This window comes from Microtus oregoni, unplaced genomic scaffold, assembly GCF_018167655.1.
Source record: "Microtus oregoni isolate MIOR12 unplaced genomic scaffold, Mior012 000016F_ref0000370, whole genome shotgun sequence".
Classification (NCBI taxonomy): domain Eukaryota; kingdom Metazoa; phylum Chordata; class Mammalia; order Rodentia; family Cricetidae; genus Microtus; species Microtus oregoni.
The window spans coordinates 43,136,619-43,150,426 of record NW_024543075.1 but is presented as its reverse complement, the minus strand read 5'-3'; the positions used below and the strand labels follow the sequence as shown (position 1 = coordinate 43,150,426).

Sequence of the window (13,808 nt, the reverse complement as noted above, 5' to 3'; positions counted from 1 at the left end):
AGGGATAGTCACCACAGAATAGAGAGTCAAAAGCAAGAGACATAATACTGAGTAGGGTCATAAGCTCACATGGCTGTCCAGGAAGTAAGACAAGGGGAAGGGGGGTTTCTATAGAAAAAGAGGAGCACATAATAAGCAAACACTGCAGACACCCAGAGCTTTAAGCTGTGTTGCAATGCAGGAAATAAGGACGGCGTTTTTACCAATGGTACATAGCACAGACATAGCCTTGAGGCACACCTAGGAATCCTACAGGCTAGTCAGAGGATTTCCAGGAGTGGGCTGCCTGCTGTAGGAATTGTAGCAGTGGAGGTGGAGTAGATGGATCAAGGACTGGGATCATCACACACAGAAAAGCCATAGTCAGATCCATTGTGTAGTTGGTGAATATGAGAGGCAGGCAGCAAAGTAGGAGTAGGGTAGAACTTCCTGCCATGGCTAGCACCACAGAGACCCACTTGCACATAGAAATTTGAACTATACTCCAGAATATAAGAACCATGTATGATAGAACTGGCAAGGCAAAGGGGAGGGGAGGTCAAAGGAAATAGCGTGAAATGTACTCAGTGCAAGATCTGGTCACTCTGAACGGAAGGGTTGAAAATCGCCCATTGCCCAGAGGAGCTCTGACATGGCCGTCGAGAGTAAGACAATGAAGAGGATCAGAAAGACATGAATTCTTTATCTGAAAAGTGAATGTGATCACTAAAAGCAAAAACCACATACATTCTGAAAATGTAAAAGAAATTAAAGCATAATAAAAATATTCAATCTGTTACTCAAAAGAATTTTTAAAAATTGGTATTTATTCTTCCAGGGTTTTAGTATGTACTTCCATGTATGCTTTGTTGGACATATGATAAGTTTGTGTGTGTGTGTATGTGCATGTGCACACATATGTTTGGAGGACATTTGTGTATGAGTGTGTGTGTGTGTGTCTGTGTGTGTATGTTTTCACTTTGGTGATTTTTTTTGAGACAGAATCTCACATACCCAAAGTGGCCTCTAAGTCGCTGTGTAGCTAGGATGACCTTGAACAGGTGATTGTCTTGTGTTCAGCTCTCAAGTGCTGGAACCCCAGGTGCATGCCTCCATTCAATCCCATTGCATGTCTGCTTTCTGTTTGCAGTCCCCTTGAAGGCACTCATATTCAGTGCTTGAGGAATGGTTAGTTACACTGCCCAATTAAGTTTTTCTTATGGAGACAGAGTTAGTGCATTAGATTTCAGAAAAGTTTTGAGGTTCCTCCAGTCTGGCACATGTATCCAGCTCACCTCCTATCTGTAGCTCATACTGGTAGCTACTGGAAAGACATCATGAAATGGATGACCTAGAAAAACTCATCCTGAGGGAGCTAACTGAGATCCAGGAAGACAGAGTAAGTACTCACTTATGAGTGATATTAGCTGTAAAGGAAAAGTATATCATGCTACAGTGCACAGGCCAGAGAGGCTATATGAGGAGGATGTAAGGTGAGTACAAGGATCTCCTTGGGAAGGGGAATTAGAATAGAAAATGTTTCGTGTATTTATCAGTCTTTAATCTTCATCATTGCATCTTTACAATGTAATCAATGAGCAGCTTTGTCACAGGAATAAGGCAGGTGGTCTTTTCCCAATTCAGCACAGCAAGAGATTTCCAGTGCTTAATATGGCTTTCCTTTATTTTACCCAGTTGTAATGTATTTTAAGTTCATTAGCCTTGGCCCTTCCCACTTAACACTCTGAACATGGCCCCTCTGATGGGCTTGGACTTGACACTGTAGATGATGGGGTTGAGCACAGGAGGTACCACAAGGTACACATAGGCAACAAGGGCATGAACAATGTGGGGCAGGTGTTTACCAAAACGATGAATCATGGACACACCTACGACTGGAATGTAAAAGACCAGGACAGCAAAGATATGGGAAACACATGTGTTGAGGGTCCGAACACGCTCCCTGGGGGAGGCTAAACCCATCACTGTTTGAAGAATCAAGGAATAAGACATAACAATAAACAAGGAATCTATACCCACTGTGGACAGAACCACAAAGAGTCCATATAGGATGTTGACAGTAATGTCAGCACAGGCCAGCTTCATGACATCAGCATGGAAGCAGAAAGAGTGAGAGAGGAGAATCTTGCCAGGGCAGTAGTTCAGTCGCTTCAACAAGAAGGGCAATGGTAAGAGGGACAGAGTAGCTCGGGTCGTAATGGCCACACCAATCCTGATGATGACATTATTAGTGAGAACAGATGCATAGCGCAGGGGGTTGGAGATAGCCACAAAGCGGTCAAATGACATGGCCAAGAGTACTGAAGACTCTACCACGGAGAAGAAATGCAGAAAGAACATCTGGAGCAGACAGGCATGAAAGTCAATGAAACGGTAGTCAAACCAGAGAACAGCCAGGGTAGAAGGCAGTGTGGACAAACTGAGGCCCACATCACTTAGGGCCAGCATGGACAGGAAGTAGTACATGGGCTGGTGTAGGCTGTGGGTTCTCTTCACAGCCAGGAGGATGAGGCAGTTTCCAGTGAGAGCCACAGCATACATGGAGGAGAAGGGGATGGAGATCCAGCCATGGGCAGCCTCTAGTCCTGGGATGCCAGTCATGAGGAAAGACTGTGGCTGGAAGAAGGAGATGTTGATGAAGGCCTGGGAAGGGAGCATGGTTCCACGGAGATGTAATGTCCTTAATCTTGAGAAACACTGAACATGTCTAGGATGAGAGGAGATAGTGAGGTAGTGTTGATTCGAAAGTTTTGATCAAGTTTCATTAGTTAACCATTTACTTCTAGTTATAAAGGAATGATATTGATGATAACATCAATGCAGACTATGTGGGTTATATTCTAATTAGCATCATAGTATATCTTGCCTATAATTTTCTCATATCTTCAAGAAAACTACAGGTACTTTTGAAGACTTGGCTTTTTTTAAATACAGGGTTGGGCAGTTGGAGTTACAAATTCTACACAAGTTGTTGAGAAGCGTCCTATCTCTAATGCTGACACCTGGGCCAGCTGGTGGTCTATATTCCAAATGCTGGCAAACAGCTTACTGGTCATACCACTATATCTACATTTTGTACACATCGAGGACATGCTATATCTCCATGCCTAGGCAGAAGTGAGAAGTCACGTTTGGTAAGAGACAATGAAACTAATCCAGGCATATGGAACAACGGAAGTTTACTTTTATAGAGTTCAATGACCTCTCCAAGAGTTTAATTGCATGAGAAATTACTGTGTTTCCCCACAATTTTGCACTTTTTAACTGAATTTTCCCAATGCTCATCTGTTTATGTTGCCTTTGGCTTTTCTATGAAACAGTTTTGACATATGCAAAATCTTTGACGATTCCTATTTAACATTTAGGCTGAATTTATTCATACATAGAATCAAGAAACTTTTTGAAAAGGCCACATTTCCTCACCCATTGTACAGAAGAGAAACCCAAGGGTGGAGAGCTGTAAGTGGCCTACCTCAATGGGCAGCCCATGCATTGTTGTCTTGGAGTTTGAATTCTTTTATTAATTAATTCATTAATTAATTAAAGATTTCTGTCTCTTCCCCACCACCTCCTCCCATTTCCCTCTCCCTCCCCCACTCCCCTCCCCCTCCCTCGTCAGCCCGAAGAGCGATCAGGGTTCCCTGCCCCGTGGGAGGTCTTGTACATCTCTCGATTCCAGGCATGGTAGATTACAAATTTCATGGATGGGTCAATCATAAGGTTTTGTCTGTTAGCAGATAACTCTTACCTAGTGCAGTTCCTCATATAGAATAAAGTAACAGTCAACATTTTTTTAAATGAATCAATAATCAAATGATAACAAGTTTTACACAAAAGAGACAAAAACAGGTAAAAGACAAGCCGTGTTCCTCCAGGCATCAGGTAGTAGAACTGATGGTAAGTTTTGAAGTAAAAGGAATAGAAGCCCTCCCTATCTCAAGAAATCATGCCTTGAACCCATGGCATGAACATAATATGTAAGATTTATAGTTGATTGCACAGAGAAGAAATCTTTGGCTAATTTTCTGAAAGGTGATGGCTATCATGTCAACTAAAGTCTCAAATATTTTGTCTGTGTTCTATTTTAAGAAGCCCAGTGGGGTTACCAACAGATACATACGGCATTATAGTATGTCCCCAGCTTTAGGTTTGTTGGACTTCTCATTTTCCTAGCTCATTTCACCTTCCATCTGTGCTCCCCTTTTCATCATTCAACCCAGAGAAAATTGTTCATAATCTTATTTTTCTTACTTTTGTTTTAGGGAAACTGCTGGTTCTGCTCTTTCCCTTGGCTCCTTCCCCCACCTCTCTTTCCCTCTAACTTTCCTTACAGATTTCTCAAGTTGTCTCAACCAACAGGTCCTCATACGTCACCACCTTTAAACTGGTCCTCTTCTGCTAAACCAAGTTTCATTATCATCAGTGCTTTAGCTGGAATACAGCATTGACCTTTGTGTACAAACCTCTGGGATTGGAATATGTCGTATAACTTCAACTGCATATGTCTTCCACTTGTTGAAATAACAACTCACAGGTTTAAGTATGTGAGAGTAATTTTAACATATTTTTTTAAATGGAGAGAATTAGACAAAAGTTTTTGGGTTTCAGCCATTCTGCTGGTTAGGGCATGTTAGGAGTTTGGTTAGCTTTGAGTGAAAAATTAATTCAAAGTGCTACCATTATTTGCAGAATCAAATGCCTATTGAGTTGAAAGAAATACTCAATTGCAGTGCTGTTTAGCATCAAATCCTCTCCTTTCCACCTTTCCTGTCCTACTTCATAGATTGCATTAGATCCCAGACTCATTATCTCCCCCTTGTCTCCAGTCTTCAGCATAAACCAGATTGTTTGTAGTTTGAACTCTGGCATTCGGTGGTTGCAAATCTACTGTTCTTGAAATTCAATCAATCAAGATTTTTACTTTCTCATCTCTTTACATCTCATTTTATTCCTCTGAATTTCCTTCCTTATGATTTCCTTGTTTCAATTTTTTATCTGTACTAACTCATAAGTATTTCTCTTTCAATCACTAATTCATGCCTATAAAATTGCCGCACACCCATTTACACAGCAGTTTCTGATATCAGCCAGTTTGACTGGTTACCAAAACTGGACGTCTTTCCACAGTGTGTGGTATACATGTTGGTTAATTCTTTGGGCTTACTTGTAGTCCCAGTTTTTGATCAACCAGTGTTCTATATGTTTCTATGCATAATTTTTTAATGTGAACAATTAGCTTTTGAATTTTTAGACTTTGAAGAAAGACCATCACTCTCTATTTGTATGGCTTCATTTAATCAGAAGAAAGGGTAAACTGAGGTCTTCCTAAGAAATGGATTCTGTTCCAAAAGACATTGAGATTCAGAGTGTACATTAACTCTTCTTTGGGTTTCCAGCCTGCCCTGAATAAGTCATACCTAAGTACTCACAACTGCAAGAGCCAATTTCTTGTTCCTGCTCCAGTTCTGTTTATCTTCAGAACTTTGACCAATATATATATGTATATATATATACATATACACACACATATATAAAATTATACACACACACACACTAGAAATTTAGTCACTTTGATGAATGAATGAAAAATTCACTAGAGGAATCTGGAGACCATGCTTGTATGCTCTCAAGCACAAATATTTACATTTTTAAAAATATTTCATTATAGACAGGACTTCAGTGGTTTATTTGAGCATCACTTGTTGGAGGGCTCAGATAGAATTTCTGGGTTCTTCTTAAACCCAATTACCAGGTCTCCTTCTGACCTTTACCTTTTGGTATTGGGGAAGAGAGGGAAGCCCAATTGTGAGCCTTGATTACTCACCTTGGCTGTGGTGCTGGCCAAATCTGCTCTACCACATCCCACACAGAACTTCTTCACAGAAGAACACAGAAGCTTCTTCAGTTAAGATAGTCTTTTTTTTTTTATTTTGAGTCAGGAAAATGCAGCCAGACTCAGGGGAAAATGCGATTTGAGTCACAGAGAAACTTCTCTGTTTTCAGTTCCACCTCTGGGAGAGGAATATTTGTTGAGAGATTCAGTTAGTTGGTTGAGGGAATCTCAGAGAGATTAGAGACGTGACCAATCAGATTATACCTCTATTCCAACTGTCTTGAAGTCCTGTTTACCTCAAGTTCTAATGCATCAGTGGCCCAATACCTCTGATCCCCAAAGAAAAGACTCAGTTGACACAGGTCAGAAGCTTAAATTTTTTTATTGTTGTCATATAATTCATCCAGACCACAGTTCCTCTCCCCAACTCCTCCAGTCCCCCCATAATCTCCCCTCTCCCTCACATCAGAAAAGAGGAGGCCTCTAGGGAATAACAACTGAACACAGCATAAGAAAGGCACTAAAACTAGGCATAAACCCTTATATCAAAGTTGGGCAAGGCAACCCAGTAGGAGGACAAGTGTCCCGAGATCAAATGAAAGAGTCAGAGACACCTTTCAACACTCCCGCTGTTAGGAGTCCCACAAAACACCAAGCCAATAAACATAACATATTTGCAGAGAACCTAGATCTGACCCACTCAGGCTCTGTGATTGCTGCTTCAGTCTCTGTGAACCCCTATGAGCCCCACTTAGTTGATTTTGTGGGCTGTGTTCTCTTGGTGTCCGCGACGCCCCTGAATTCTTCCTCCACCTCTTCTGTGGGGTTCCTCAAGTGCCAAGAGGACTTGAAACTAACAGGCCAATAAATCTGTTGTGACTGAGTAAAGGAGAGTAGATATGTTTTAGAAAGAAAACTTGGATCAAGATAGGTCCAAGAACTGAAGAAACATGAAACTTAAAGATGAACATTGTGACTACTTACCAACGTGTTGGAAATAAGAAAAATGCCATGTTCTGAATTGTACTGAGAGTTATGGTGGTCGAACACTTAAAAGAAATCCCACACTTCCTACTGAACTGAATTCCCCAATATAACACGTTTTGATGAACTCACAAATTCAGCAACTTACCTCCTAAGTGATGTTCTCACCTGTTCAACACTTTTTGTTCTGTCTCCACTTTCTAAAAAGTAAAGATAGTGTATTGGATCCTGCATCTGTGCCATCACAAAATTGCTACAGGACTTGTCAGTCTTCCTTGGATTTCAGATATAGCACATAATATCTGTAAGGAAAATTATTTAATCTGTTCACCATTTAATGTGACAGAGTACCAGCTAGGAGAGGACACCGGGCCAGGAGAAAGACTTGCCTCTGAGTCAGTGTGCCCTATAGCACTTTTGCATGTGTGCCATATAACATGTAAAACTTTTGATGCCAATTGTAACACGAATGTGTGGAGTCTCTATCGAGCCCTCACATAATACCTGCTAGGTACATAGACATAAATCAGGAAAATCAATATCGCTGACTTGGAATTGGTTAAAGAGTGATCACCAGCAGAATATAAAGCAGAAAATACAAAATTCTGCATCAATGGGCCAAGATACTTTTAGAATCCTGTTTTATTTTCAGAATAGATCTTGACCTGGGGGCAGGCCACAGTTCATGCTTAAACACTGGTAGACATTCTTGAAACAGACTGAAAAGTTCTACTTGTATGAGCTCTGCCTTCCTGCTCTTTCCTTCTGTCACTTGACTCTTCTCTAGTCCTGTTTAACTCCTTGTTCTACTCTGTAGGCAGAGGACTTTCTCCCCTTAAGTCTTTTCCCACTTCTAGTTCTGTATTTATCCATGTCAATTCAAATTCCATCATCTACCAAACATACCCTTATTTTTTTCAGGAGCCCAGTAAAAACTCAGAAAATTCCTAAAGTTCAAAGATGTATTTCCCTCCTACCCAACCTTAGTGTCAGTAACCTTTGCTCGCCACTACATTTCCTTGCTCATTATCCACTCTACTCCAATGGACTATCATAGTCTCAAAGGCAAAAATGAGCTTTTTTTCCCTCATGAGAACTTAAGAACTTAAAAATATGCATAAATAAAACATTTGCTTTAAGCCTAACTTTTTAGTATGTGGGTCAGGACCCTATTTAAGTTGACATAACCAAGAGTTGGGGATGTGTTAAATTTAGTGACTGAATTATCAGTGAACAAAAACTTCAAAATGAAACAAAAATAATACTGCTATGAACATGGTTGAACAAATGCTCTTGTCATATGATAGGGCATCTCTTGGGTATATTCCCAGGAGTGGTATTGCTGGGTCCAGGGGAAGGTTGATCCCGAATTTCCTGAGGAACCGAAACACTGATTTCCAAAGTGGTTGCACAAGATTGCATTCCCACCAGCAATGGATGAGGGTACCCCTTCCTCCACAGCCTCTCCAGCAAAGGCTATCATTGGTGTTTTTGATTTTAGCCATTCTGACAGGTGTAAGATGATATCTCAAAGTTGTTTTGATTTGCATTTCCCTAATCGCTAAGGAGGTTGAGCATGACCTTAAGTGTCTTTTGGCCATTTGAACTTCCTCTGCTGAGAATTCTCTGTTCAGTTCAGTGCCCCATTTTTTAATTGGGTTGATTACCCAGTTAGTTCCTTGGGCAGCTGAGGAGAGGGAACCTGAAATGACCCTAGCCTATAGCAATACTGACGAATATCTTGCACATCATCATAGAACCTTTATCTGGTGATGGATAGAGATAGAGACAGAGACCCACACTGGAGCACTGGACTGAGCTCCCAAGGTCCCAATGAGGAGCAGAAGGAGGGAGAACATGAGCAAAGAAGTCGGGACCACGAGGGGTGCACCCACCCACTGAGACAGTGGAGCTGATCTACTGGGAGCTCACCAAGGCCAGCTGGACTGTGACTGAAAAAAGCTGAAAAGAAAACTGGACTCTCTGAACATGGCAAACAATGAGGGCTGATGAGAAGCCAAGGACAATGGCACGGGGTTTTGATCCTACGCAATGTGCTGGCTTTGTGGGAGCCTAGCCAGTTTGGATGTTCACCTTCCTAGATATGGACTGAGTGGGGAGGACCTAGGACTTACCACAGGGCAGGGAACCCTGACTGCTCTGTGGACTGGAGAGGGAGGGGGAGAGGAATGGAAGGAGGGGGAGAACGGTGGGAGGAGGGGGAGGGAAATGGGAGGCTGGGAGGAGGTGGAAAACTTGTTTTTTTTTTTCTTCCTTTTCTCAATAAAAAAAAGATATTAAAAATAAAAAAAAATAAATAAAAAAAACCAAAAAAAATGAAACAAAAAACAAATTTGAGGAGTTTCTAAAGGCAATAGCCCATGCTGTACCACATGACTTCAGGGCTGGGGTGGCTGTGAACACAGCGTATGAGTACTTTCCATTCCCTTACAGTCATACAGCACATCCTAATCAACCTGGCCTGAAACAATTCAGCTCAGTTTTGAGTTTACTGGGTTTTTTTTTCTGTACATACAAAATATTTCTCTCTCTCTCTCTCTCTCTCTCTCTCTCTCTCTCTTGGTTTTTCGAGATAGGGTTTTGCTGTAGCTATCAAGCCTGTCCTGGAACTAGCTCTGTAGGCCAGGTTGGCCTCAAACTCACAGAGATCTGGGTTTGCCTCTGCTTCCTGAGTGCTGGGATTAAAGGTGTGTGCCACCACTGCTTGGTAATTTTCTTTTCTTTTAAAAACATAATGCTTCTATTACAAAAAAGAAATCTTTTAACTGTTTTTCTACCATAATTATTCTTCATGAAAATTAGCATATCATTGTATTATATTATAATATAGTACATATTATATCTATATTATTAATGCTAACATTATTTAAAATACTTCTGTGTTACTGACTTCAGTTTAGTGAAAAGTGTATAATGATGTCTTGGAGTGAGGCCCAAATCTTAAAAAGTTTCTGAGATGAACCTAGGTTTACTTGCTGCCATTTTATTCTGTGTATTTATAAAGCAAATTTTCTCAGCACTGGTCATTAGAAAATAGAGATGTCATCAATTCTGAAAAAATTTAAAGATACTTTATAGCTTGCAGTATGAAATACTATGATGATGGAAATTACAAAATAATTCTACACTAGTTCAGAATTGTGTATAATAAAGGGTTATTTATTTAGGGGTAGAGTCACAGATCGCAGTCCTAGGTCATAGTCCTCTACGCAAATGGGAAATAAAAACTGAGTCTAGCAGCCAGAAGTGAGAGCTGGAAGTGAGAAAGTGAGCGTGTGCTTTACAGTTGCATTTATAGTATAAGAGACCATGCCCAAGTAGGCTGGTATCTTAAAGACTATTGGATAAGGCACTCCCACAGCACCTCCCCTTTTGTTTAAATAAGAGAGTTCCAAACACAATATAAAACTATGTACATTAGGAACAGATATCAAGTATAAAGTTAGAATTACAACCAGCATAAACAATATTAAGCAAGAAACATATCCTTATGTTTTAATAAACTTCTTAAGTGTCTAAGTCTTGTATTGGAAATGGCTTGGGTAGATCATCAGAGAACTGTAACTATGAATATCTAATCTTCAACTCCATTGAAGGCCTGAGAAGGGAGATAATATTACTTGAGTAGGCAGGAAGTGCCATCAAGCAGCTTCCAAAATGTGCAGTATATGATAGAAACAACTGTCTGCCTGAGCAATCACCCAAAGTCTCATTTGCAATGTTGAAGCAACCAACTTTGGCTAAGGACTAGAGAAACTGACAGACCATTTTCAGAGGCAGGAAAAATTTCAGTACTGTCTTGCCCTGTCTTGGCAATGTTTGGCAGCCTTTTTTTCTTGTATCCTGCTTGTCCAGTCCAGACATTGTGCACTTTGTCAGTGGTTGAGGCATGGGTAATTCCTTTCCCAAAGTCAGTTGTACCAAGAAGACGATAAACTCCAAATGGTATCTTTGGTGCGTAACACTCTCTTGGGAGGAGATTGGTGCTGCCAGGAGCAATCGTGTCTCATGTCAACAGAATCCTAAATTATTTAAATGCCATGTTCTACAGGTCTTTGAAGTGATTGAAGATTACCTATCTATGTTGAATACAATCTCTATGTATCTAAAGAACCTAATTATAACAAACCTAAAGAACCCTAGGCAGTTTGGATGCTCACCTTACTAGAACTGGATGGAGGTGGGGGTTCCTTGGTCTTTCCACAGGGCAGGGAACCCTGATTGCTCTTCGGGCTGAGGAGGGAGGGGAACTTGATTGGGGGAGGGGGAGGGAAATGGGAGGCAGTGGCGGGGAAGAGACAGAAATCTTTAATAAATAAATAAATTAAAAAAATAAATAAAAAAATAAAATAAAAAAGAAACAAAAAAATAACAAACATGACTATTGACCTATAATACTTAATACCTTTATAACTTAATGAATAAGACTTTATATCAGAATATTAAATAACCTTTAAACTACTGTGCAGTAAAGAGGACAATGAGCTCAAAATGTAAACAATGTATAAATATATTTTTTGATTTTTTGACTTTGTTTTTTTAATTAATTTTTATTGAGCTCTACATTTTTCTCTGCTCCCCTTCCTGCTTCTCCCCTCCCCCTTCAATCCTCCCCCAAGGTCCTTATGTTCCCATTTTACTCAGGATATCTTATCTTTTTCACTTCCCATGTAGATTAGATCTATGTAAGTCTCTTTTAGTGTCTTCATTGTTATCTAAATTCTCTGGGATTGTGGTTTGTAGGCTGGCTTTCTATGCTTTATGTTTAAAAATCACCTATGAGTGAGTACATGTGATAATTGTCTTTCTGGGTCTGGGTTACCTCCCTCAAAATAATGCTTTCTAACCCCATCCATTTTCTTACCAAATTCAAGATGTCATTATTTTTTCAGCTGTGTAGTACTCCATTGTGTAAATGTACCATATTTTCCTTATTCATTCTTTGATCGAGGGGCATTTAGGTTGTTTCCAGGTTCTGGCTATGACAAACAATGCTGCTATAAACATAGTTGAGCACATTTCCTTGTGGCACAATTGAGCATCCTTTGAATATATACCCAAAAGTGGTATTACTGGGTCTTGAAGAAGATTGTTTCCTAATTTTCTTAGAAATTACCACATTGATATCCAAAGAAGTTTTACCAGCTTGCCTTCCCACCAGCAATGCAGAAGTATTCCTTCTTTCCCACAACATCTCCTGCATAAATTGTCATCAGTGTTTTTAATCTTGGCCATTCTTACAGGAGTAAGATGGACTCTCAGAGTTGTTTTGATTTGCATTTTTCTGATGACTTAGGAAGTTGATATTTCCTTAAGTGTCTTTCAGCTGTTTTAGATTCCTCTGTTGAGAGGTCTCTGTTTAGGTCTGTACTGCATTTTTTTTTTACTGGATTATGTGATCTTTTAATGACCAGTTTATTGAGTTCTTTGTATATTTTGGACATCAGACCTGTCTGATGTGGGGTTAGTGAAAAATTTTTCTCATTCTGTAGGCTGTCGTTTTGTCTTGTTGACTGTGTCCTTTGCTCTACAGAAGCTTGCAGATTATAAAAGGGCTGGGAAAGAAATCAGAGAAACAAAACCCTTCACAATAGCCACAAATAGCATAAAATATCTCAGAATAACTCCAACCAAACAAGTGGAAGACATGTATGACAAGAACTTTAAATCTTTAAAGAAAGAAGACACCAGAAAGTGGAAAGATCTCCCATGTTCTTGGGTAGGCAGAATTAACATAGGAAAAATGGCAATCTTACTAAAAACATTCTACATATTCAATGCAATGCCCATCAGAATCCCAGCAAAATTCTTCACAGACCTCGAAAGAACAGTTCTCAACTTCATATGAGAAAGTAAAAATCCTAGGATAGCCAAAACAATCCTGTACAATAAAAGAACTTCTGGAGGCACCACAATCCCTGACTTCAAAGTCTACTACATAGCTATGGTACTTAAAACAGCCTGGTACTGGCATAAGAACAGACAGGAGGACCAATGGAAATGAATAGAAGACCTGGATATTAATCCACACATCTTCGAACACCTGATTTTTGACAAAGAAGCAAAAAACATCAAATGGAAAAAAGAAAGCATAGTTAACAAATGGTGCTGGCATAACTGGATATCAACATGCAGAAGAATGAAAGCAGACTCATCTCTATCACCATGTACAAAACTCAAGTCCAGATGGATCAAAGACCTCAACATAAACCAGCTACATTGAACCTTAGAGGAGAGAAAGTGGGAAGTACTCTTGAATGCATTAGCACAGGAGACCACTTCCTAAATAGAACCCCAGCAGCACAGGCACTGTGCTTCCTGAAACTGAAAAGCTTCTGTATAAATATCTTGATTAGATGTAGAAATAAATAATGCAACATGATAAATAAATCCTAAAATTGTATCAATATACAAAATGTCTAAAACAGAGGTAGAAACATGCAAGCATACAATCTGACAAAATAACTGTGTATAGGTGCAGAAATATTACAAACAGAAATAGGAGCATATGCAATATAACAAACATAATTTGAACTTGCATCAACATATAAGAATGTATACCAATGTAAATTGTCCATAAATAATAGCTTACAAGTATTCACTCTATTACCCAAAGTCAGAATGACAAGCACAGTGTGTACTCATTCATAAGTAGACACTATGTGTAAAACAGAGGATAACCAGACTATAGGCCACAGCAATAGATAAACTAAACAAAGAAGATCCCATGAGGAATGTATGGGTCACCCTGGGAAGGGGACATAGATGAGATCTCCTGGGTACACTGGAGGCATAGGTGGGAAGTATAAGAAAGGATATGGGGGGATAAGAACATGAGGGAATGGGATGGTCAAGCTTGGGGAAAGATGGATGGGGGAAGCAATGAAAGAGATACCTTGATCAAGGGAACCATTATGAGATTAGGAAGAAACCTGGTACTGGGAAAACTCCAAGGAACCCACAAAGGCGA

The 13,808-nt window shown here is 39.9% G+C and overlaps 1 protein-coding gene across 1 annotated transcript; it reads right to left on the bottom strand.

Annotated features, from left to right (window-relative positions):
• Positions 1–1,695: 1,695 nt before the first annotated feature.
• Positions 1,696–2,658, bottom strand: LOC121457944 (olfactory receptor 51I2-like). Its single transcript, XM_041667034.1, has one exon. It carries the CDS (start codon positions 2,656–2,658, stop codon positions 1,696–1,698), a length of 963 nt encoding a protein of 320 aa, XP_041522968.1.
• Positions 2,659–13,808: the final 11,150 nt, after the last annotated feature.